The 25,950-nt window shown below is 41.0% G+C and overlaps 1 protein-coding gene across 3 annotated transcripts in view; it reads right to left on the minus strand.

Moving 5' to 3' along the window:
* The window catches only part of LARP4B (La ribonucleoprotein 4B), a 106,891-nt gene that overhangs the window by 37,437 nt on the left and 43,504 nt on the right, over positions 1–25,950 (minus strand). Inside the window, exons 2-5 of one of the 3 annotated variants that reach the window (XM_039526091.1) lie at positions 13,630–13,673; positions 3,189–3,336; positions 2,768–2,929; positions 126–207 (exon numbers count right to left, since the gene is read on the minus strand). In XM_039526091.1, the coding sequence (XP_039382025.1) occupies positions 126–207; positions 2,768–2,929; positions 3,189–3,282 (338 nt within the window). In that variant the 5' untranslated portion in view covers positions 3,283–3,336; positions 13,630–13,673. The remainder of the gene's footprint in view (positions 1–125; positions 208–2,767; positions 2,930–3,188; positions 3,337–13,629; positions 13,674–25,950) is intronic. The other 2 variants (XM_039526090.1, XM_039526093.1) reach the window with 2 other exon arrangements.

Consider the following 25,950-nt stretch of genomic DNA (forward strand, 5'->3'; position numbering starts at 1 on the left):
TATTCCTTTCCACTAAGTTTTTACTTTTGGAAGATAGAGATCCCATCACGTCTTGGGGATAGAAAGTAATATATAACAGGATCCTAACTCTCCTACGATTTCCCATATTTACGTATTATACATACCTAGATAAGCAGAACTCCAGTGTTTTTTTAAGCACTTCTCGTAGGTCTTCCTGACCTTCTGGCTGCAATTGGTCATTTCCTCCTAAGTATGGAAGACGTACAGTTGTAAGATTAAATCGAATAGAAACAGTGAAATCTAAAAGTGAATTCTGCCAGAAAGTACTAAAAGTAACTTCTTCAAAATGTCATACACAGGGTCAGCAGTAGACTACACTTTGAACATTAATAAGCCTCTAACGCTAGATACTTAAAAAGAATGACTAACAATTAGAAAAGTAAGGAATTAATAATCCCTACATCAGGAATATAAAAGATTAATAAAGCAACATGTCTGGATGTCATCTAAGTCTCTCACTGTGCCCACAAGCAGTTGGAAGAGCTTTAGAGAAGAGCTGGAAGTATATGGTAAGGTATCAGGTTTCAGAGGTCCATCTTAGTCTGTATCAGCAAAAACAACGAGAAGTCCTTGTGGCACCTTAGAGACTAGACTTTATTTAGGCATGAGCTTTCATGGGCTAGATTAAGTACTAGATTAAGTACTTTCATGGGCTAGATTAAGTGGGTTCTAGCTCACAAAAGCTAATGCCCAAATAAATTTGTTAGTCTCTAAGGTGCCACAAGGACTCCTCGGTTTTTTTGATGGTAAGGTATGTAAATACTTGAGTTAGAGTTGGTTTTATCACACTTACACAACTGAAAAGAAACTTAAGTAAATTCAAGGTTGAGTAAGCCCTTGCAAATAGGAAGAAAGCAGTGCAGTGAAGTACCAGCAATTCTCAAACTACGGGTTGGGACCCCAAAGTGGTCACGACACTGTTTCAATGGGATTGCCAGGGAGGGCGTTAGACTTGCTGGGGCCCAGGCCCAAAGCCAAAGCCCAAGCCCCACCACCCTCGAGACTTCAGCCCGGGGCAGGAAGCCTGTAACCTGAACCCAACCGCCCAGAGCTGAAGCCCAAGCCCCACAGTGAAGCCAAAGCTGAGGGCTTCAGCCCTGGGTGGCGGGGCTCAAGTTACAGGCCCCCTGCCCAGGGGTGAAGCTCTTGGGCTTTGGCTTTGCTCCTCCCTCCCCCATGGGGTGGCAGGGCTCGGGCCAGCTCAGGCTTCAGTGCCCTCTCCTGAGATTGTGTAGTATTTTTGTTGTCAGAAGGGGGCCAAGGTCCAATGAAGGTTTGAGAACTGATCCATTTTCACCATGCCCTCACCACCGTGTTCCAAATTCACAAACACTACAACTCCGAAGGAAAGACGTAGTTGCTGTAACTCAAGCCACAATTTTACAGTACCATTTTCGTAAACGCAATTGATGTACAAATGGTTACAGCCACATCTGATCAGCCAATATATTTTCCCCCTCGTTGCAAAATGTTATGTTTGTGTCTCCTAGACCAGGGATGTCAAACTCTGTGTCAAGGTGGTCAAATTCCATTTCTAATTATTGCCCTTGGACTAGTGTACAAGTTTAGGACTACATACTACAATCACTCTAGAGTGAAGACTCCCAATGAGGTCAATGGCAGGTATGTACAAAGACCAAACATGCTATAAACTAAATGTTCAGTGACTGTTTACTGCCTGTTTAGTAATTTCTTCCATTCTGCAGAAAAATATGACCTCTAGAACCCACCATTACAGTCTTTTGTTTTTCTTCCTTAATTCACCTTCACCTATTTCTCTTCCCTTTCCTTCCCCTCCATCCCTGAAGCTATTAGTTGTTATGCCACTAAACAGTCAGAACTGGACTCTATTCCTGATACTATGCTACATAATCATTATAATATATACTTAAAAAAGAGCTAGGTAACAGTAAGTATAGCAAGACCCTGCTGCAGTCGTCTGAAAACTTTACTAAAACAGACCACTACAAAGTTTGGTCATTTAGAGCTTCATTAAGAAGCTTGTAACAAGGGGGACTCAGAAGAATGTGTGAAACAGTTTCATAAGAAAAAAGTCTTTATACCAATTAATATGGTCTGTTTCACACAAGTATTAGACACTTATTAGCTGATCTACCTACACTTATTGTCTATTTAACACCCACAAAATGCAGTATTGTACAAGAACCATGTTTATATTAGCATGTTAATTTTTTAAGGGAAAACTACTGTACTTTGACAGAATTTAGATTTTGAACACATTCTGTAAGATGTTTAGTTTGACGAGCAAGAGTGATTATTTCCAGTGATGTTTGTATATAGTACAGTAGAATCTCAGATTTATGAACACCAGAGTTATGAACTGACCACACACCAGAAGTATGCTATCAGGCAGCAGCGGAGACAAAAAAGCAACTACAGTACAGTACCGTGTTAAACGTGAACTACTAAACAAATAAAGGGAAAGTTAAAAAAAGGACAAGGCAGTTCTTTTGTGCTTGTTTCTTTTAAATTAAGATGGTTAAAAGCAGCCTTCTTCTGTACAGTGAAGTTTCAAAGCTGTATTAAGTCAATGTTCAGATGGAAACTTTTGAAAGAACCACCATAACATTTTGTTCAGAGTTACAAACATTTCAGAGTTACGAACAACCTCCATTCCCGAGGTGTTTAAATCTGAGGTTCTACTGTATATATGTTCATTATTCAGTTACAAGGCAAAGTTTACAATTAATTTCTATCCAAGCATAAAGAAAGTTGCTTTTCTTACCTGTCTGGGTGGTTTCATGTATCGATTCATACTCTGAATTATCTAGAGCCAAAGGGTTCATATCTCTTTGGTCCGACCCTGGAACTGTTAGCGTTGTCTCTTGCAGTTCTGTTAACACTGCATTTTGCTGCTTTTTGTCACCATCACCATTGGCATCCAGTCCTGTAGGAAGGATTACAAGAAAATGTCTGAAGTGGATTTTTCATTAAGGAGGTCTAAACTTTCGTTTGCAATAACTGATTTATATAAATAAACAAACCTCAGTAAAGAATTGTATTCTGGAAGAAATCTGAGAATACCCTTGTTTTCTTAATCATTTTCATGTTTGTGTCTTACATTAGAAAATTTGTGACATTACTCGGAAGTTCTGGACTGGATTTACTTCAGCCAGAACGGAAGCTTTTAAAACTATTATTCATACCTTCTTTGCAGGAATCTGGAGGATGGTCAGGTATTTCTTCCCAGGTTTTGTTCACGCTACCATCAGTGGCACCACTAGCTTCCAAATGTAACATATGATTCCCCCATACCTTTGCATTAGGATTTAACTCAGAAACCTTGGTTGACTCCTACAAAAGAAATTTTGGATTATGTACTTTGTAGATGAGTCACATTTATATGTGTGACATAAAAGAAACCTGACATATAATGCTGGAGAGCATCCCAAGTTTCTTCACCACATGATCATATTGAGGAAAAAGGAGAAACAGTAACTACTGGTGCAATGACGATACCATTGTGACACTGTATGCCCTCTCCCTTAACCAGCACTGGAAACAATTAGTATCAATAGGACAGGACAACACTATTTCCAGCATCATTATAGAAATCACTACATTGGAAATGGTGCTGAAGACCATTTTGTTCCATTTAATATTTCTGCAGGCTACAAAGACTAATGTTTTTCCTAATATCCAATCTAAACCTCCCCCACTGCAACTTGAGACCATTACTCCTTGTTCTGTCATCGGGTACCACTGAGAACAGTCTAGATCCATCCTCTTTGGAATCCCCTTTCAGGTAGTTGAAAGCAGCTATCAAATCCACCCCCCCCCTTCTTCTCTTCTGCAGACTAAACAATCCCAGTTCCCTCAGCCTCTCCTCATAAGTCATGTGCTCCAGCCCCCTAATAGATTCAATAGATTTGTTCCCTGCCTGTTCCTGTGAAAGAACAGAGGAGAAAAATAGCACCATATGAAGTATGTATGACAAAACTTGGGTAATACCATTTGGCAAGAAGGCAGCCAAAAAATTGGTAGTAAAACATGATACTCTGGTATGTTAATTTAGCACCACCTAAACAAGCAAACTGAATTGATGCTGTTGACACTGTATGCCCTCTCCCTTAACCAGCACTGGAAACAATTAGTATCAATAGGACAGGACAACACTATTTCCAGCATCATTATAGAAATCACTACAATGGAAATGGTGCTGAAGACCATTTTGTTCCATTTACACTACCAATTCATACATTTTTACAACTAGGAGGTCAATACTAGTTTAAAAGGGTAATGAGTGTGTGGCAGGCAATACACTTTTCAATGCTGCTGAATTCAGGCATGCTTTGTTATTTATTGTCCAGCTTTTCAACAACAACAACAAAATATTCTGGTACTATACTGCTGAAGGATCACAGAGCCAGCTAATGTCAGCACATTGCATTTCAATGTAGACAGTGCCTTTCAAGCATTTTCCAGCACAACAGGGTATGGCACATTTTATTTTATCATCTTTCAAGCACAAAAAAAGTTATGAATTTTCAATTTTCTGAAGACTACTCACATTTTCCCAATTGGTTTACTTGCTATTTGACACCAACTACTAGACTTAAGTTCACAAAATTCAGTTTAAAAGTTTCAAATTTTAGTTGGTTAAAAAGTATTACAGATGGTACAGGCAAGTCTCATCTTACGTGGGGTTCCGTTCCGTGGTTAGCGTGTAAAGCGAAAACTGCGTAGAGTCAAAATTACATTGAGTTGAATGGCAGGCAGAATCGCCTAAGGTACAGCATTAAAATGGTTATTTTTTCCTCTTTTTGTTTTTGCCGACCGTGTAAGGCTGAAATCGCGCATGTTAAATGCGCGTAAGATGCAACAGACCTGTATTCAGTGAACAGTTTATATTCTGAACTGCTTGCAACCCAAACATTGCAGCATTGTGCTAGTACACACACACAAAATCAAAGGGTAAACAGATGTGAAGAAATTAAACCACTGTTTTCCTCTGGCTTGCAACATTTAAAAAGAAAGAAAGTGGTAGAGTGTAAGTATTTTTAGTTAACCTAAAACAAATTTGCAAAATCCCACTTGCCTGCTTGCACAGGAAGCTTTCCCAAGTGATTATGACCAATGCCATCAGCTTCCATTTTAAAACAAAGTAAATTCCCAGCCCTTATGATTGCAAAGGACCTTAAAAATGTGAATCTGGTGCTGGTGCTGAAATTGCTGTTCAAAGTAAGAGCAGCTGCTACTGATCCACCTACAGGTCCAGTGCAACTCTACTTGCTTTGCTAGTGAACCAAGGCAGGGTTGGAGAAGGAGCTGCAAGTCAAGATTGTTCTTTTCTCTCCCACAGTTGGCCAAGACCTAACGCTGAGCATTCCTGTTTAGCGCCGCTGGAGCCTCTTCCTCCCCCGTCACTTCCACGATGCCCTCCTCAAAAGGTGAGCAGAAGATACCCAAGTTCCGAATCCCTTTCCAGGAAGGAACTAAAGATTTCAGGAGCTCCACATGCCTCCTCCCTAAATAAAGGAGAGGGCAAAGCAGAAGTCCCATGGCCCAGGAACAGCAGAAGTGGAGCAGCAAGGAAAGGGAGAGGCATTTGCCATCAGAAGGACTTGAGGCCTACCCAGGTTGGGTGTGATGTTGCTGCCATTGCCACCAAGGAACTCATTATAATATAACAGATTTGGTAGAAGAGGAAAGTGATGAATTTTAGGGTTGGATTTGGGGGGTGGGGGTGGGGGGAGAGAAAAGGGATTCAATTAGGGGTGTGGAGAACTGATGAGCTGAAGTGAGTGATGGACCGTGGAAATGATTCATGCTACAAGAGACTGAGGTGGGGAGGATGGGGGTAAATTAGCAAGATTGATGTATAGCACATGTATCTATCCCCATCACTATTGTACCTCAGTGTCAATTTCTCCATGTATTTATTCTCAACACCTCTGGAAGTGAAGTGCTATTATCACATTTTGCAGATGGGAAACAGAGCCTAAGGCGCAGAGTTTTAAACATGTATTTAGGTGTTGCTCCACTCAGGACTCCAATGCCTAAACTACCTTTTTAAGTATGGGTCGAAGTGATGTCCCCAAGTTCATATAGCAGAGCAGGAAACTGAACTCTAATTTCCCATGTCCTAGCCGAGTGCCCTACCCCACTGTACCATCCTTCCTCGTGAGGAGTACTTGGTGTGAAGTGTGCAGGCACAAGGTTTGCTTGGTTCTAAAAATCTAATTAATCTCGACATAACGTGAGGCATTCCCACTGAAATAAATGAACGCCTTGCAGGGCTGATCTGAACTACTCTAAATCTTAAATCAAACTTTTTTCAAAGCTCCCTGTAAGTGATGCAGACTCTCAGCAGTTTTTAATATACTTGATGTAGAATACATTAGAATAGAAAATCTTATTTTGTGTTTATAAATATAGCTCTTAGATACCACAGTGAAGGGGACTACTGACTATCTTCAGATAGCTTCCTTACTTGTGATGAACAGTCGTAGCAAGATCTTATTTATACAGCAATTCTCAATTCTGGAAATTCACATACTTTGGCAAGGACTGAACTTCTAAACAGCAAAAATACAGCATTGATCTAGATTTAACAATAGTCAGTAACATTTCTGGACTATATCAGCATGACAAAAAAGTCATTTTATCGAGCCAAAACTGATCAATATGCTTTTTGAGAGAGTATATGAAACTTGTGCTGTTTAGTCAAATCAGAAATTGGACTTAGATTTACCCCAGCTCCCAATTTCAGCCACATTTTAAAGTCTAATATACTGTAAATGATCAAATCATGCGTATAAAAATACTTACAAATTCCTCATCTTGCCATCCCCAAATACCATCATTTTTTGCCACTAGTAACTGATAAGGATCTCTTTCTATAGCAAATGAAGAAACTGTCAAATCTTGAGGCTGGTTCTGGACATTCTCATTAGGTATGTTTTGTCTGTTATTCTCCATAACTGTGTTAGAAGCAACAGTATTCCATAAATAGCCCATCAGATATTCACTATTACCACTAAAAATGGTGTCAGAAAATATCTGACTTGTTAAATCAGCATCATCAGTCTGCAGAGTTAAGAACTGTGAACCCATTTCATCATGGGAATTTGGTGTATCCACTTTACAGGTATTTTCTGATTCATTCAAAATATCTTCCATCAGATCTAGAACACACCTCCCACTACCTTGCTGAAGTTCTCTGGCAACAACTCGGACATTAGGTAATTCATATGAAGGAGTAGCAGCATATCTATCTACCTGCTCTGGGTCAGTATAAACCCCACAAAAATCTGTATCAGATGTGTTCAGATCACAAGTTTCCGTCTGTTTGTGATTGGCAGTGGAAAGAGTTTTCAAGCTTTTCATTTCAGCACCTAGAGTGTAACTGCTGTTTTCAGATTCAGTGTTCTTTGTTCCCAACCACTTTTTATTCTCACTGGTTTGTGCTTCTGTGTAGCCAGTTGATGTATTAGACACAACATTTTCTTCCTTTGATTGATTGTGACACAGGTTTTCTTCACCCCTTTGAAATTCTGGTTCCTGTAGATCTGAAACACATTTCTCAGTTTCTGAAAGTTCTTCAGCTGAAGGTTCAGTAGACCCTTTAATGTAAATGGATTCTAGTTCTGTATTGTCACAGTTATCTATCACATCACACTTTCTCATTTTTTTCTGAAGAACATTTGAATAGGATCTTTGACTTGATGGATTACTCGCTCTTTCATGATTTCTGAAACTGTTCCCCATTTTTAATCTATCATCTGTACAGTCTTCCAAAGTTACAGGTCTATCATGCATAACTGAGAAAACGTTCTGATTGTGCATTAAGTCTCTATTGAGACTTACTGTATTATTGTCATGATCAAAAATGGTAACTTCAGGATCTGGCTCACTATTTTCTGTTTCATTATTTACGGTCTCCCGTTGATGCATTTCTAGTTTTGGCTGTTTTACCATTTCTACACCACCACCTGTTAATCTGGCAGGGTCAGTCCCAGCACTCAATTCATTTTCCACTGCATGGAATGAACATTTATCCCATAGTTCATCTTGTTTATAATTTAAGTCCATTTTATTCATATTTGAATATGCCAGCAAAGATACAGAGGAAATATTGTTTTTGTTAAATGAACTGGAATAGTCATATACTTTACTTCTATTTTCTGGCAGTGCTGGTGAAAGCTGACATACTAGACAGTTTTCCTTTTTGATTATTTCATGTGTACTTACGTTATGTGGTTTGCAAGATGCTAACGTATGATTTCTTACCCTTAATGAAGTCCTCCTCAGACAACCAGTTTCCACAGGAATGTTATCTGCTTGATATGAAGGAGTTTGCCCAATGATGCTCACATGATTGTCATCTTCCGTAGTATTAGGACTTAAAATATTTGACCTTCTCTTTGTTTCAGTGCTGCCTTTCATATCAGTTTGAAAATCTGAAACACTCTTCAGTTTTGAGGGCATTTTAATCATGTTTGCAACCAAAGCATTTTCCAAGCTACACAAAATTTCATCTGTGTATTTCTCTTCATCTTCCAGGAGCTGTTCCAATTTACTGTCACATTCACAAGTAGTAAAAGGGGCCTCTTCTCTAAATTCACAGCACGTTGTCTGAAATTTGTCTGTTTTCTCATTAGAATTTAGTTTACTTTCTGGCTTTAGTAGGGAATCCTCTTGGCTAAGGTTTTCCAGATCTTGCTTCACTGAAAAGGAATCACTGTCTAAATGAAAACATAAGTTACCTGTAGTATCATCTAACTTTTGTTTAGAATTTGCTTCCTTTTCAGTTTTCAGTAAATGTTCATTTAAATGAAATGATGTGGTCTCAATGTTACAATTTCTCTCAGTCTTTCCTGAATTATATTCTTTAGCATTTAAACCCAATAAAATGTCAGAAGTGGAACTGTCAACATGTTTCACACCTTTTGAATATGAACAATATTCTTCTCTGAGAGCATTCATAAATTTTACAGACTCATTGTTTCTATTAATTGATTCATTCAAACTAACACTACTATCTAGTGTATCCAATCCCTGAATTCTATTTTCAGGAAACTCATCATATACTAGTGTTCTTAAACCATCTGTTGCTATAGTGTCCATATTTAGCTTACATGTCTCACAGCTGCTATCCAGTAAGTTGTTATAAGATGATTGGACGTCCATACGACAATACTCCTTTGTTTCATCTTTTTGCAGGTTTGAGCTATGTTTCTCTTCACCTACAGAGGGTTCTTTCTGTGTATTAAACTCTGCTTCTACTTGTGCTGACTGCAGGATTGGAAATTCTTTCCTAGTGTCTAGAGGGCATACCACATTGCACATTCCTTCAACTGTAACAGCTGAATTATTTATGTCTGCTACAATCACTCCACGCTCAGTAGCTGGCATCTCTTCATCCATTCTCAGATCTTCAGCATCTACAATACAAATACTATAAAACTCCTCTCTTCTATGTTGTCTGTGGTTTATATCAATATAGGTAAAAGCTGGAACTGCTGTTTGTCTGCGTGATGCATCTGAAATCTTTCGATGGCTGTCACGACTGTTGTCTTGAACATTCTCCACTGTTTCTTCTTTCTGTCTTTGTGAATGTTCATATTTAACTGGGTAATATTCCAGATAACTCATATTTAACAAAGTTTCTTCTTGTGAGCTTTGGTCTACAGACACCGGTTCCCGTGAAGGAGAAACACAGTCCAATGAACAACATGGCTCTCTGGCTAGAATATATTTGTTTCCATTATGACTATTACATTGAGAGATTTCTGTATTATTCACACACTGAGTATTCCTACTGGTATTTTCAATTATTCTTTCACTGCCATCCCAGGCTTCCTTTTCTTTACTCTTTTCCAAATTTTCATATCTACTAAAGACCTTTAGGATATGACTAAATGAAAGAAAAAAGTTAAAAGGTCTGTTGTACTTTCTTTTAGTGACTGGCTCACGGTCAGTGTTCTCCACACTTTTGTATGAAGGATACTTTGTTTTTCTACCCCAGAACCCACGTTTAGGATTTGACTCCACGCAATTATCGGTATGAATGCACTCAATGCTGACTAAAGCAGCTGTCCCATTAGCTGTCTTTTCTGCTGCATGCAGCTCCTTACTTTCCACAGTTTCTAAAATTGAAGGTAAAGTTTTACTTATCCTGCTTTCTGGTGCCTCCTCTTCCCCAGATTTTTGTAACAGGCCAGTTTTTTCATTATTTTTGCTGGTAGTTAGTTCTTTACTGAAGCAGCAACCCATGTTTAAAGAAGAAGTTGTACTACAGGAGAGCTCACATTGCAAATCGCCTTCTTGCACATCTAAACTAACTTTCTACTGCTTCTGAAAAGACAAGCCAACACCCAGATGCCAAAAATAGTACATTTAAAACACTGCAGGGAGCTCATATGCCGTTGCCACTCAAAGTCCAAATCCCAGTTACAGAGCAATGTTTTAATGTGTCATATGTACTGTAATATCTAGTCAGAGTTTTCCTAACCAAAACATAGCAGACTTAGCTAATATTTTAAGACCTGTGAGCATTTAATTGTGACATTTCCTGAGGTTTCCTTAAACTAGGATGACCAGATAGCAAGTGTGAAAAAAATCGGGACGGAGGTGGGAGCCCATATTTTAAAAAAGCCCCAAATATTGGGACTGTCCCTATAAAATCGGGACATCTGGTCACCCTACCTTAAACCAAACTACTTTAGCTATGTCTTTACCAAAGTGCAAGCACGCCCTAAACCTGTTTTTCTTGAAGTTGCAGATGACAACCATCAATATTTGTACAAGAGTATCTAAAGCAGAGCTACACGTAAGTTTGATTCAAATTTAAAAAACCAGAGAAAAAGTATTACTGAAGCTGTTGTGCACATTTATAGAAACACTTTTGGAATATAGTAAAGTGAATATATACTAAGATACTACTTTTTAGAAAAGCGAATTAAAGGTCACAACTCTTGTAATCAAGAGTCATAAGCTATCCAAATTCCTCTCCTCCAAACAATATTTTAAAAATAAATATATCAATACAAAACAATCTCTTGTCCAAAAGTAGATGTAAATATAGTAGTTACTCAGGCAACTTGTTATTCCCTCTTGTACAACTCCAATATATCTGACGCGCTTGCAGGTTTAAAGGGAAACAGCTTTAATGAACCAACCACAGCATGCTTAGGTACTTCATTGTTATTTTAGTTCACTCTAAGTGCTCTACTAAACGCATTAACTTTCTAAAACAGAAAGCCTTGCAACATATCTAGATATCTTATCTACATAAGGCTTTCAAATTCTGACTAAGCGTAGTTGTCCTCATCATAAAGCAAAAATGCCTCTGTCACCACACCACTGTAATTTAAAGGAGTAGGTTTATTTTAAATAGTCTCTTGCTTTCCCTTCTTGGACTTCACTTTATTCTTCTTTCCTACAAGAGAATCTTTCCTGCATTGTTTATTTCCTGTTCTCTCTCCCTCCCCTCTTTACCTCCATGGTAATTCTACCTCCTCCTCCATTTGTCTATGCCATTTTTGCCAAAAATCTCGCTTGCTCACTCATTCTACTGATCTTTTCTATTTTACCCCAACAATAATTCCCCTACTTCCCATCCACAACTAGGCATTCTTCCATCTGCCTACTCTCCCATTCATCCTTTCCATAAGGCTTGACACATTTACCAGGTCCCATTGTCCAGGAATAATGAACAGAACCAACCTCCCATCATCTGGGCTTGTAAAAGCAGCGAAGAGTCCTGTGGCACCTTATAGGCTAACAGAAGTTTTGGAGCATGAGCTTTCTTGGGTGAATACCCACTTCGTCAAATGCGTGGGCTTGGCTTACAACCAAAATACTCTTGGCACAGCCTAGGGAACTCCTATATTTTATAGCTTGTGGCTAGTATGTGAGACTAATGTGAAATGTGCCTCCACTGTTAACACAAAAATTCCTCTGGATACTGGAAGGAACAGTGTCTATTCCTCTCATCCACTTCATAAATTCCAAGATTCTCCAAAAGTGGTAGTGAGCGTCTAACCAAGTTACCCATCTCCCAGCATCTTTTCAGTTTTACTTGGAAAACAGTGTCTTACTCAGCTGTTGCTCAGACCTTTCCCAAGAAGCATCAGCATGAAACTGACCTATTCAGAAGTTTCACTGCCACCTAGGAGATTGTAAGTCAAGTCTTGTCAATTAAATTGCTGCAATTAACATTTATTCTGCTGCTGCCTAACAAGTTCTGAACAGCAGGACAGCTGATGGTCCCATGCCTGCAGACTCAGGAAGATGACCCTGTATTATTTCACACTTAGTTCAGGTTTAGAAGATGCTCTGTGTAACCATAGAGATGACAGGAAAAAAAAAAAGAGAGAAAGCAAGAATACATGCTGTTTAAGTTAACGACACTTGTATAGGAAAAATTTAACTAAAGAGTTAAGTTGGCCAATTTTCAGAAGAAACTCTATTCAACCCTAAGCCTCTCACCATTGCTGAATTGGCAGAAGGCGGCATAAATCTCCAAGAAATTTGCCTTGAGACCCACAGCAACAGACAAGATGGAGACTATCTTGGCCCAACTTACCAAATCTGTGAGCAAATTCTCTCCTGGGACAGGGTTTCTCAACATGCTTGTGTCTGTCGAACTTGACCAGATTTAATTGAGAGTCATTTTTCCACTACATTTCCTGGAAAGGAGACCTGGTGGTCTCTCCTCCCCATTTAGAACACATTTCATTGAATATGACGTGTGAATGATCCAAAAATGTGCAAGGCCAAATAGTATTTCTCACCCTAGATATTGTTGCAGGCAGTTTGCAAAGTTTCTGTGGTTCAGAGTTCCAGTTATATTTCTTTTCAGACTGGACCCCTGTCTCAGTCTGGACTCCCCCCTTGCCTTCCCTTTTGCAGTCTTTCCTCTTGGGCAGACAGGCCATGGAGAGGAGGAGCCCTGTTTGCCTTTCTCCCTACCCTTAAATAGGATTTACATTAGGTGGGAATCCTTTGTTTCCCAAACTTGACCCCCTCCTTTCTTTACAGTAGAAAGTTACAAGAAGTCCCAGGTAATGTTTAATATCAGGTGACAAGACCACCTGACTCTGTAGCATCACAGCGTCCACGAGTCAGTGGCAGTACGGAGTGTCACAGGAAGGCCAAGTTTTTCACAGCTCATTGTCCTCATGGATGGGCCATCCCCCCTGCCTGGCTTTTCCACTGTTGTACCTGAAGTGTTAGCCCTGGGCGTCACCCAAAGCAGCATAGTTGAAGTACAGATACATAGTCAATATTCTTAACTTCAGATACAGAAGTGATACAGGCATACAAATTGGATAATCACATTCAGTAAGTCGTAACCTTTCCAAATATATTTCACATGAGCCATCTTACATAAAGTATATCTCAGTTATGTCATTCATATCATAAGCATATTTTCATAAAGAATATGGAATGTCACAGACATGTTAACGAAATGTGAAGAGAAAGCTTGCTACAACAGAGCAACAAAGTGACATTAAAACTAGAGCTTGCTTGCTTACTGATCTGAAAGTTTTCATTTAGTGCTCTCACAGGCAAGCAATTCTACTATTTACATTAACAGGGAAACAAAATGGGAAATTCTGTGGCCAAGAAGTAACTTACTGTGGCTTTACCATACCATTTTCTTTATGTATGTTCTGGTGATTCTAAGGAAGGATGGAGAAAATATGAAAAAATTTTTATTGACAAGTGCTAGTTTAGTTCTCACTTATGTTTAGTCTTCAGTTGCTAAACAGAACATTTTGTACTTTGTTTCTTTAATTTCCTACTTAATAAAATTCAGATTTTACATACATTTTTTCCTGCTAAGAAATCTCACTCAAAACACTCATCTACACTGGGAGGAAATAAAGACATCTCAGGCCTCATCGAGATGCTTACTGGGAGAACCAGGATGGATAAAAATCAATGATTTTTTTAAAATAAAAAATCTGATATTTTATTTAAACCTGATTTTTTATTTGATTTTTTTTCCTCAAAAAGCATTTTATCTAAAGATAGTTTTAATTAAGATATATTATAGCTCAAAGATTAGGGGGAGGGATAGCTCAGTGGGTTGAGCATTGGCCTGCTAAACCCAGGGTTGTGAGTTCAATCCTTGAGGAGGCCACTTAGGGATCTGGGGCAAAAACTGGTCCTGCTAGTGAAGGCAGGGGGCTGGACTCGATGACCTTTCGAGGTCCCTTCCAGTTCTAGGAGATTGGTATATCTCCAATTATTTCCTATTACCTTTATCTCACCATGGAATAGGTATTATACATTCTAATTCTATAGTATGAGACAGTATATTCATGTAATGATTAAGCAAAGTTTTGTAAATGTGTTCCAATAGTTCATGGATTAGGGACCCAATCTTATGGCGTCCCACAGGCTTCTGTATAGGTTATTTAGGTTCATCTTTCTATCTATCCTATAGAACTCAGTGCTCAGTCTAGAAGATACCATCAGAGATGCTTAGGTTTGCAGTTCTCAAACTGTGAATTTGTGTCTCCAGAGGTAACATGCTTGTTAACAGCAAAAATGTAATAAATAAATAAATAAATAAATATAGAGGTGAGAAATACAATAGACTTGAGGTCTGCTGTCTCTGCAAATTTGTGTACACAGAGTTAATCCCTTACCTCTCTCTAAAACTGCAAAATTTCAAAAAGTTCAAATGAATAGAAGATGATTGGGGGCAGAATAGATCTGGACAAGGAGAAGACGTCTGGAGATAAATGTGAGAAGTGAGGGACATATGCTTGTTTTGTCAAGACATATGTTTGCTGTTAAAGAAAAAAACCCAGAATACATAATGATGTTGTTATAGTTAAATAAAACAATTTACATGTCTGTCTGGGGGATGTTCTCTTCTTAATAGAGCATGGCAAGAAAATTCTCCAAATAATAATTAACCTGTTGAATTGGAGATAGTTCACCTCCCAGTGACTTCATAAATATGCTTCAATTACCTTTAGTAAATGAAATAACCAATCATTCATTTTCTGATATAGCTGTAAAACTAAATTGGAAAAGTTTTCAAAATAAATCACTGTTTAAGAACGTATGTGTACCTTCTAAAAATGAAACCTACATCTATCTCTGAGTTGTGAAGAATATGTATTAAGGTTATAGCAACCAACAAGAATGCACTTTTATATAGAAAACCATGATTAAATCAAGTCTCCCTGACTTGCGATTTAAATCAAATCCACCCTGTGGAGAACACTAATAAGCAAACAACACATGCTATATTTGCAACCAACACAACCTTCTGATACACTGAATTTTCACAAACCAATAAAGCTGACATACTTTGGACCAGGTTGTACCCTTCCATCATGGTTTGCACTTAGAAATCAATAGGATTTGTGCTCTTAAGTCACTCAGGTGCTTTTATTAAAGCCTTAGGAGCCTAAATTTAGCCTCCTATTTTTAAAAGTTTTGGTCCGTGTATGCAAGAGAGCTCACAATATCTGTGCTATGGTTTTGAAAAAATCTAAGTACATTTCCATTGCCAGTGAAGCAATTTTGTTTCAAAGTTTTTAATACCATTAAGAAAAATGTAATAAATTCAGCTTTAGTTCCTGCAAACACTTAAGCATGGGCATTCCCACTGAAGCGAATGGGATTAACAATGTGAGAAGACTCAAGTATCTACTTAAGTGTTTGCAGGAACAGAGAGTTTATTTTCTGCCTACACCACACAAATAAGATAATGTCACTACTTGAAGATAACAAAAACAAAATAGAACCAGCATTTACAATTTAGTGCATTATAAATTTAAAGTTGCATTAGCGCAAGAATATTAGGTTTACAAAGCCTGAACCTGATTTAAGTAATTGATATTTTTAAAGAGTGATTTAAACCATAACTCCACCAGAGAGGTCCTTTGGGGCCATCTGCCTGTCCCAAGTCAGGGTAAAGGAGGAGGGTTGGGCGTGGGGCTAGCAACTCCACCCTGTAAAAATCAGCTTGCTACAGAAACGCCAACAATAGAGTTAACAGAGACTTTTAGCCTGGAAAAAGAAGGGTCTTCAACTCGAAGATGCATGACGCTGGGTGGTGAAAGCCGCGAGGAAGCCACTAAGCCGATCACCCTTCTTGCAGCCAGGAGGATTACCATCGGCACATGGAACGTGAGGACCATGTACGAGTCAGGAAAGACGGCGCAGGCTGCAGAACCCCCAAGGCAAGCGGAAAAGAGGCCGCCCAAGAAATACCTGGCGACGCGACCTTCAGGTTGATAGCAAAAAAATGGGCTATACCTGGAACCAGCTAGAGCAAATGGCCCAGGATAGAAGACTATGGAGATCTGTTGTTGGCGGCCCATACCCCGGTTGGGGTGACGGGCATGAATGAATGAATGAATGATTTAAACCATGATTTAAAAAAACAAACTGTAGTCTTTAAAACAACTTCACTATTTCAAGGGCAATAGGTTTCAAGGTGGAGGGGAAAGAAAAGATGGGCACCATAATGCTGCCTGGAGTGACTATAGCATGTTTGTCCCTACCACAAGTTCCAAAGAAGAAAACAGATACAATGTGGTTTACATTCTTCCTCAAACCTAACATGTGGGGTTAACTGGACTGTGTAATGTGTAAAATCAAGCTGCATTAACAGTCAGTCACTTTGAACTGCAAAGTTCATCAACACTGTTTCTATAGCTACAAAGTTGTTAAGGAAACATTCAGTGGTGCCAGAGTTGCTCGATTTCCCAGTCTAATCCATATACTCATTTTTCTCTTGTACAAACCTCACTCCTGGGTACTAGGAGAGAGAGATGTGGTTACCGAGTACTGTTTACAAGTTATGCAATTACTGATGATCACTGGAAAAAAACAAAAACAAAACCAAAAAAACCTTGAATCATCATGGCCAAGGTTGAAACCTCAATTGGTAAATGTAGAATGGCTCTTATACCATGGTATTGTCTAAATACCTTAAGCATGACTGGAGCCCCAGTGTGTACAAATACAGTGGACCCCAAGCTTTCCTAGTGTTCTTTAGATTTTTATAGTTAAACAATTTTCATTCAGGACTACTCTTGGGTTTTACAATTCTTTTGCAAGTTAGTCTAGCAAAGGTTAGAGAAACCAGTCAAAAACATCCTCCCATATTAACTCCCATAGCTGCTTTTCCCCAAAAGCTTTTCAAGTTCCCACTATAAATGCTCTGGAAGTCACATGGAGGTTCTTGATTGCTTTATTTTCAAGGTTGCCAACTCTAGGCACATGAAAAATTAAAGGTTTAAACCTGGCCACTATACACAGTACAAATATTATCCTGTAATAAACTAGCAAAAGCAAAATTTCTTCACCCAAGTCATGTTACACTACACACTCTGAACATTACAATCTGACTAGCCACCATAGATTAGACTTCTGCTAACTCCTCTTTATAAGTCCTGTCTGTAAGTGACTGTCTGTAGTGTGTCTCTGTTTGTGTTTGGGGGTTACTTGCTGTGTGCTGAGCTTGTGTTTGTCAGTCTGTCTGTCTGTTTGTTTGAGGGACCGTGTGCTCTGGCTGGCAACTGGAGGCAGGTTTGAAAGCTCGAAGCCTCTGGTAATTGGCTGAGCCTTAATCAGTGGCCGGGGCATTCGCTCAGGCCAGGACTTTATAAAGCCGCGCACAAGCGACCAGGGAGCTTTGTGACCAGGGGTTGCTAACAGGGAGTTTCGCAAGGGAGTTTAGAAGGGGAGTGGGAAGGGAGTGGGAGACCCTCGCCGGCCGTAACCCCTTCCCTGTGGCCCCCCCCTAAAACCCTGAAACCTGTAAACCGAACCACATTCCAAAACTCCCTTCTGTAAACCACCCTTCCACTAACTAGGAGACAATGCAGACAGAAGTCCAGCAGCAGAGTGGGGGCTATCCAGTTTATTGCGCTGAGTGTTGCATGTGTGGTTACCTGCCCTGTGGGCGGGTGGCGTATGTGTGCAGTCGGTGCAAGGAGCTCCTGGCCCTCAGAGACCATGTACGGACTTTGGAGGCCAGGGTGGCGGAACTGGAGGAGCTAAGAGAGGCAGAGAGGTATGTTGATGAGGCTTTCCGGGACACTGTAGAATTGTCCCACCTCTGCTCAGACAGCTCCTGTACTGAGGAGGAGGAAGAACGGCCCAGGGAAGTAGAGCAGTCTATGGGAGCAGAGGGAAACCTTCCCATAGTTGGGACCCTCCTTCCAGATGGTGCTGGGGTTGCCTCTCACACTGAAGTTGCCTCTCCGGGGGAGGGAACTCCAGTTTCTAGGAAAAGGCAGGTGTTAGTAATGGGAGATTCTATTATTAGAAATGTAGATAGCTGGGTCTGTGATGACCGGGAGAACCGTATGGTGACTTGCCTGCCTGGTGCGAAGGTTGCGGATCTCTCGAGGCATCTAGATAGACTTATGTGTAGTCCTGGGGAGGAGCCGGTGGTCGTGGTACATGTAGGTACCAATGACATGGGGAAGGGTAGGAGAGATGTCCTGGAAGCCAAATTTAGGCTGCTAGGGAAGAGACTGAAATCCAGGACCTCTATGGTGGCATTTTCAGAAATGCTCCCAGTTCCACGCGCAGGGCCAGGTAGGCAGGCAGAGCTTCAGAGTCTCAATGCGTGGATGAGACGATGGTGTAGAGAGGAGGGGTTCACGTTCATTATAAATTGGGGAAACTTCTGGGATGGGAGGAGCCTATACAGGAGAGATGGGCTCCACCTAAACCAAAGTGGAACCAGACTGCTGGCACTAAACATTAAAAAGGATGTAGAGCAGTTTTTAAACTAGGAGATGGGGGAAAGCCGACTGCTGCAGAGGAGCGTGTGGATCGGACACAGACTTCTCTTAGGGGAGAGTCTGATGATGAGAATCTCCAGGTTATAGTCAGGAGCAGAGGAATGAGAAGTATAATGTAAGGGCCGGATCAGATGATAAACAGTCACATAAAAAAGAAACTGGCACATCAGAAAAAGGCAGGCTAATAAACAGGGACACGTTTTTAAAGTGCTTGTACACAAATGCCAGAAGTCTAAATAATAAGATGGGTGAACTAGAGTGCCTTGTGATAAAGGAGGGTATAGATATAATAGGCATCACAGAAACCTGGTGGACTGAGAGCAATCAATGGGACACAATCATTTCGGGGTACAAAATATATCGGAAGGACAGAACAGGTCGTGCAGGGGGAGGAGTGGCACTATATGTGAAAGAAAGTGTAGATTCAAATGAAGTAAAAATCTTAAGTGAATCCACATGTTCCATAGAGTCTCTATGGATAGAAATTTCATGCACTAGTAAAAATATAACATTAGGGATCTATTATCGACCACCTGACCAGGACAGTAATAGTGATGATGAAATGCTAAGGGAAATTAGAGAGGCTATCAAAATTAAGAACCCAATAATAGTGGGGGATTTCAATTATCCCCATATTGACTGGGAACATTTCACTTCAGGACGAAATGCAGAGATAAAATTTCTCGATACTTTAAATGACTGCTTCATGGAGCAGCTGGTACGGGAACCCACAAGGGGAGAGGCGACTCTAGATTTAATCCTGAGTGGAGCGCAGGAGCTGGTCCAAGAGGTAACTATAGCAGGACCGCTTGGAAATAGTGACCATAATACAATAGCATTCAACATCCCTGTGGTGGGAAGAACACCTCAACTGCCCAACACTGTGGCATTTAATTTCAAAAGGGGGAACTTTACAAAAATGAGGGGGTTAGTTAGACAAAAGTTAAAAGGTACAGTGACTAAAGTGAAATCCCTGCAAGTTGCATGGGACCTTTTTAAAGACACCATAATAGAGGCCCAACTTCAATGTATACCCCAAATTAAGAAAAACAGTAAAAGAACTAAAAAAGAGCCACTGTGGCTTAACAACCATGTAAAAGAAGCAGTGAGAGATAAAAAGACTTCCTTTAAAAAGTGGAAGTCAAATCCTAATGAGGCAAATAGAAAGGAGCACAAACACTGCCAACGTAAGTGCAAGCGTGTAATAAGAAAAGCCAAAGAGGAGTTTGAAGAACGGCTAGCCAAAAACTCCAAAGGTAATAACAAAATGTTTAAGTACATCAGAAGCAGGAAGCCTGCTAAACAACCAGTGGGGCCCCTTGATGATCAAAATACAAAAGGAGCGCTTAAAGACGATAAAGTCATTGCGGAGAAACTAAATGGATTCTTTGCTTCAGTCTTCACGGCTGAGGATGTTAGGGAGATTCCCAAACCTGAGCTGGCTTTTGTAGGTGACAAATCTGAGGAACTGTCACAGACTGAAGTGTCACTAGAGGAGGTTTTGGAATTAATTGATAAACTCAACATTAACAAGTCACCGGGACCAGATGGCATTCACCCAAGAGTTCTGAAAGAACTCAAATGTGAAGTTGCGGAACTATTAACTAAGGTTTGTAACCTGTCCTTTAAATCGGCTTCGGTACCCAATGACTGGAAGTCAGCTAATGTAACGCCAATATTTAAAAAGGGCTCTAGGGGTGATCCCAGCAATTACAGACCGGTAAGTCTAACATCGGTACCGGGCAAATTAGTTGAAACAATAGTAAAGAATAAAATTGTCAGACACATAGAAAAACAAACTCTTGAGCAATAGTCAACATGGTTTCTGTAAAGGGAAATCGTGTCTTACTAATCTATTAGAGTTCTTTGAAGGGGTCAACAAACATGTGGACAAGGGGGATCCGGTGGACATAGTGTACTTAGATTTCCAGAAAGCCTTTGACAAGGTCCCTTACCAAAGGCTCTTACGTAAATTAAGCTGTCATGGGATAAAAGGGAAGGTCCTTTCATGGATTGAGAACTGGTTAAAAGGACAGGGAACAAAGGGTAGGAATTAATGGTAAATTCTCAGAATGGAGAGGGGTAACTAGTGGTGTTCCCCAAGGGTCAGTCCTCGGACCAATCCTATTCAATTTATTCATAAATGATCTGGAGAAAGGGGTAAACAGTGAGGTGGCAAAGTTTGCAGATGATACTAAACTACTCAAGATAGTTAAGACCAAAGCAGATTGTGAAGAACTTCAAAAAGATCTCACAAAACTAAGTGATTGGGCAACAAAATGGCAAATGAAATTTAATGTGGATAAATGTAAAGTAATGCACATTGGAAAAAATAACCCCAACTACACATACAACATGATGGGGGCTAATTTAGCTACGAGTAAGGAAAAAGATCTTGGCGTCATCGTGGATAGTTCTCTGAAGATGTCCACGCAGTGTGCAGAGGCGGTCAAAAAAGCAAACAGGATGTTAGGAATCATTAAAAAGGGGATAGAGAATAAGACTGAGAATATATTATTGCCTTTATATAAATCCATGGTACGCCCACATCTCGAATACTGTGTACAGATGTGGTCTCCTCACCTCAAAAAAGATATTCTAGCACTAGAAACGGTTCAGAAAAGGGCAACTAAAATGATTAGGGGTTTAGAGAGGGTCCCATACGAGGAAAGATTAAAGAGGCTAGGATTCTTCAGCTTGGAAAAGAGAAGACTAAGGGGGGACATGATAGAGGTATATAAAATCATGAGTGATGTTGAGAAAGTGGATAAGGAAAAGTTATTTACTTATTCCCATAATACAAGAACTAGGGGTCACCAAATGAAATTAATAGGCAGCAGGTTTAAAACAAATAAAAGGAAGTTCTTCTTCACGCAGCGCACAGTCAACTTGTGGAACTCCGTACCCGAGGAGGTTGTGAAGGCTAGGACTATAACAATGTTTAAAAGGGGACTGGATAAATTCATGGTGGCTAAGTCCATAAATGGCTATTAGCCAGGATGGGTAAGAATGGTGTCCCTAGCCTCTGTTTGTCAGAGGATGTAGATGGATGGCAGGAGAGAGATCACTTGATCATTGCCTGTTAAGTTCACTCCCTCTGGGGCACCTGGCATTGGCCACTGTCGGTAGACAGATACTGGGCTAGATGGACCTTTGGTCTGACCCGGTACGGCCCTTCTTATCTTCTTATGTTCCTCAAGGTTGTGTCTTTATGGGCAAAAAGTATGCATCTTTCAATTGTCTTAGCTCAAACCAAGTTTGCATGATTGAAGAGCTCTTTGATGTCTAGGTTAACATGTAGATAACTATATCAGGTGACTGTGTTACAGGCAAAACAGTGCCCAAGAGCTCTGTAGGGACTGGCCACAAAAGTGCTCAGCTAAGTCACTGGTGAGTAGCAAGTATTTCACTGCTGATTTTCCTAATCTACTGAGGGCCATTCTGTGCCAAAAAGTTAAAAGTTCTGTACACCATATTTTAAAATTCTGCACATTTTGTTAAATAAATATGGAGGCTCCAGCATGGCATTGGGGAGCACAGGCCACTGGCTGCACAGAGGTGGGAGATCACTGCGTAGCTCCCCCTGGGACACAGACTCAGCGGTGAGGCTGCACCCAACCCTGACACAGCACAAGGACCGGACCTGCCCCAACAAACACCCCAGGGCCTTGACCCTCCATACCAGGTGTACCTCGCGTGGGCAGGCAGGTTCAGCAAAGCAGGATCCAAGTGTGGATGGGCTTAGTCTGGGGATTGAGGTATGGATTGAGAGGGTTCTATGCGGGGGCAATCTGGGTGCGGGCAGCTCAGTGGGGGATCCGGGTGCCGGGGGGGAATCTGGATGCACCGGGGCTTGTTGAGGGGTTCTGGGTATAACGGTTATGAGACTCTGAAGGGGGATCCAGGTGAAGGTAGGTGGGGCTCAGCAGAGGTGGAACTGAGCTCAGCAGGGGGGGTTGGGTGTGTGGGGAGGGGGCTCAGTGGATGGTCCAGATGCTGGGGGAGTGGGGTGGAGATCCAGGTGGCTCATCGGGGTGGTCCAGGTGCACAGGGCTCCGGGGGGAGGGGGTGTGAGGCTTGGCAGGAGGGTCTGGGTATGAGGGGGTCTGAATACATGCAGGTTGGGAGGATGGGGGAGCAGCTCCCTGTACTGGGATCCCTCCCCCAGCAGCTGAGGAGTGATGGATGCAGGAAGCAGGGGCAAGGGGCAGGAGGAAGTTGGCAGAGCTTCCTGCAGCTGCAGGAGAAATCTGGGGGTGGGTCTGACTCAGCCCTGGATGCTGTGCAGGGGAAGAGGAAGTCCCATACTCCCCAGCCCAGACAGTACTAGCAACTGAGCCCGACGCAGGGTAGGAGCCACCAGCCCAGTCTTCCCCAGTCCTGCCCCACAATGATTTGCCTCTCTGCCGGCTGCCCTGGGCAGCCAAAACATACTGCTTGGGAGGGTACCATGACTGCTCTTGTGACTCCCTGGTCAGAAAGTCATTTTTCTGCAAGGAACCAAAGAAATCCAAAAAAAAAAGGACGATTCAGGACAAAATGTCATGACATGGCAGAGAAGAGGTGGAGGCTGTACATGAGGACTCAGAGGAAGAAAGAAATCCAGTTCTCCCAGAAGACTGTGGCAATGGTCAAGGAAAGCATCACAGTGGCTAAGGAGAGCACTGAAAAAGACAGAAATACACAGAGGCAATGCACGAACACAATCCCGAGACAGAACGCTCTCCTACAAAACAAGCTCCTGCTAGGCCGCAATACTGGCTACTGGCACCAGGAGCAATTCCTCCATGCCATATCCATGCAGTACTTGCAGAGGCCACTCCCCTCAGGCCCAACATCCACCTGCCAGGAACACCAGCTCCAGAAGTCCAGAACTATGGAGCCATGGCACCAGAACAACTGAGTACAAGAGGCAAGACCTATACGCACACTAAGCTCCTTCCTCCCTGCAAACTTGTTATTTTTGCTCTGTTTACACTGTTGCACTTTTAGTTTGGTTCACAATGACCAACAAAAAGCAAACCTTTAAATAGAACAGTGTTTTGGAAAATGCATTTTCAAATAAAAGTATTCATTATTAAAGTTTTTGGCTTTGTTACTGTTTCATAATAAAAATTGTTTAAGATCCATTTTGGTCCATTCTCACTCATCACTAATGTAACACAAAATTCTTTAAATACAGCTAAAATAATTCAAAGTTTTACAGAAGTATATAGGCAATATCCCACCTCCCCAGCCTTAAATGTATTGCACTGCTCAAAATCTGTCCCAGTTTGCCCCCCATGGATTAGCAGCAGGATACACAAACACATATTCAACCAGGAGATTCAAAATATGAGCAATAGGCATCCCTAAAAGTATCCTCCTCTGCGTTAGTATTCTCTACAGGATGCCTTGCTGGCTGCTCGAACTGCCAAGCAAGTCTCTGCACCTCGGTTCCACCCATTGATGAGGCTTTCCCCTCTTGTGTTCTGCACAATATTTGTGAGAGCAACTATAATAGTTGGACTCTTTCTGCTGCATCCAAATGATTCCATAAGCAACACGATCTGCCTTTTAAAACAGCCAAATGCACTCAATCACCCTCCTGCAACTACTCAGTTAACATGTTCTTTCCTTCTGCTTGGTGGTAAGGTGGGTGAAGTCCAAAGCCGAACATGTGGCTCTGTGCACTGTAATACAGCCCAGTCAGCCTCTGCATACTCTCACTTCCTACCATAGTGCATTTCTGGGCCCATGCTGGCAGAAAGCAAAAACAGCAAAAATGCTCATCCAAAAAGGAAGCATGACATGAAACACCCAGAACATGGGGTTTTAAAACCCGAATCCTCCTAACTTCCATTTCACATCCCACAACTTACAGTGAAAACTATCCCATAATATACACTGCTCAGCCACACAAAGGACCACGGGATATTCCACCCCCACCCTCCCTCGAGAACGATACTCCATCAGTTTGCAGCAAACTACTGCTGTGTGTTCACACCATGTTGAAACTGAACACAGAACAAGCATATTGGGTGTATGCTATTGGTGGTACTTGCATACTATGAGTTACCAAATGTGCACCTAAGAAGTTGCCTTAAACTCCTCTTGTAGACATACCCTTAGCCATTGTCTACACAGACAGATTTCTAGGTAGGGACGTGGGGGCAGTAGGGGCAAAGGGGTCCTAACAAAAAAATTTAGTCTTAATTTGCTTACTACTAGGCCAACCACTAGCTGCTCAAACTATGGAATGTTAAATGTGTGTTGTACGTTTTGATCTTACTATGTTTGCACAGGAAGACTGACACTACATTTTATTGAGAAAAAGATGAATCCTTTACCAAAAAAACAAACCACACAACTTCTGTGGGTTCATTGGTTCATTCAAGGCTCCAGACCAGTACCCAAGGAGTTACGTTTGCCAATGTCTGTATCTATTCCAGAAGCCTCCTAACAGACATTCTGTGAAGGGGAGGCTGAACTGGCAGAAAGCAGACAGCCTAACCTTCATTCGAGGGACAAAGCCAGGATGGCTAGGGAATACGATTCAGCATATTCCAATAAGCTCCTGGGAGAAGGGCTCTTGTGCTCTCAGGGTTTCTGGTAGGGCCTTCACAAGCAGCAACACATTGTGCTGAATACCCCCAGTGCGCATAGGTCCAGAGAAGTAAACTGGTGCAGAAATGTGCAGATTACAGAAATATAGCCTTAACCTTTAAAAAGTAATTCAAATAAATTGGAAAAAAACTTGTTAATCATGTTTTAGCCAGGACTTCGGCTGGAATTATTCTTTGAAGCATCTACATAAAAAAAGATTTAAAATTAGATGACCTACTTCTTTGTATGTTTCTTGAACTGTACTGAAGTGACAAGTTTTGCTCATGAATCTACAGCCACATTCAGATTTTGTACAGCAGCACCAAACAATTACTAATAAAATATTCAGACATTTTGTATGAGAGGGAACATATGGCTTTTAAAGAAACTCCTTCGGAAGCATAGTTCAATATACTAAGTCACTGACAGGTGCTCTACACGAGCAGTATCCTAAGAACCACGATACTGGTGTAGTTCATGAAAAGCTTGAAAAATGACGACACCTTATTGGGAGAAAAACTTGCCATTCCTGAAAACAAGAGGCTATGCTTATCCTTCAGGTCCAAAGCTATGGATAGCATTTCAA

This window comes from Mauremys reevesii, linkage group 2 (assembly GCF_016161935.1).
Source record: "Mauremys reevesii isolate NIE-2019 linkage group 2, ASM1616193v1, whole genome shotgun sequence".
NCBI lineage: Eukaryota > Metazoa > Chordata > Testudines > Geoemydidae > Mauremys > Mauremys reevesii.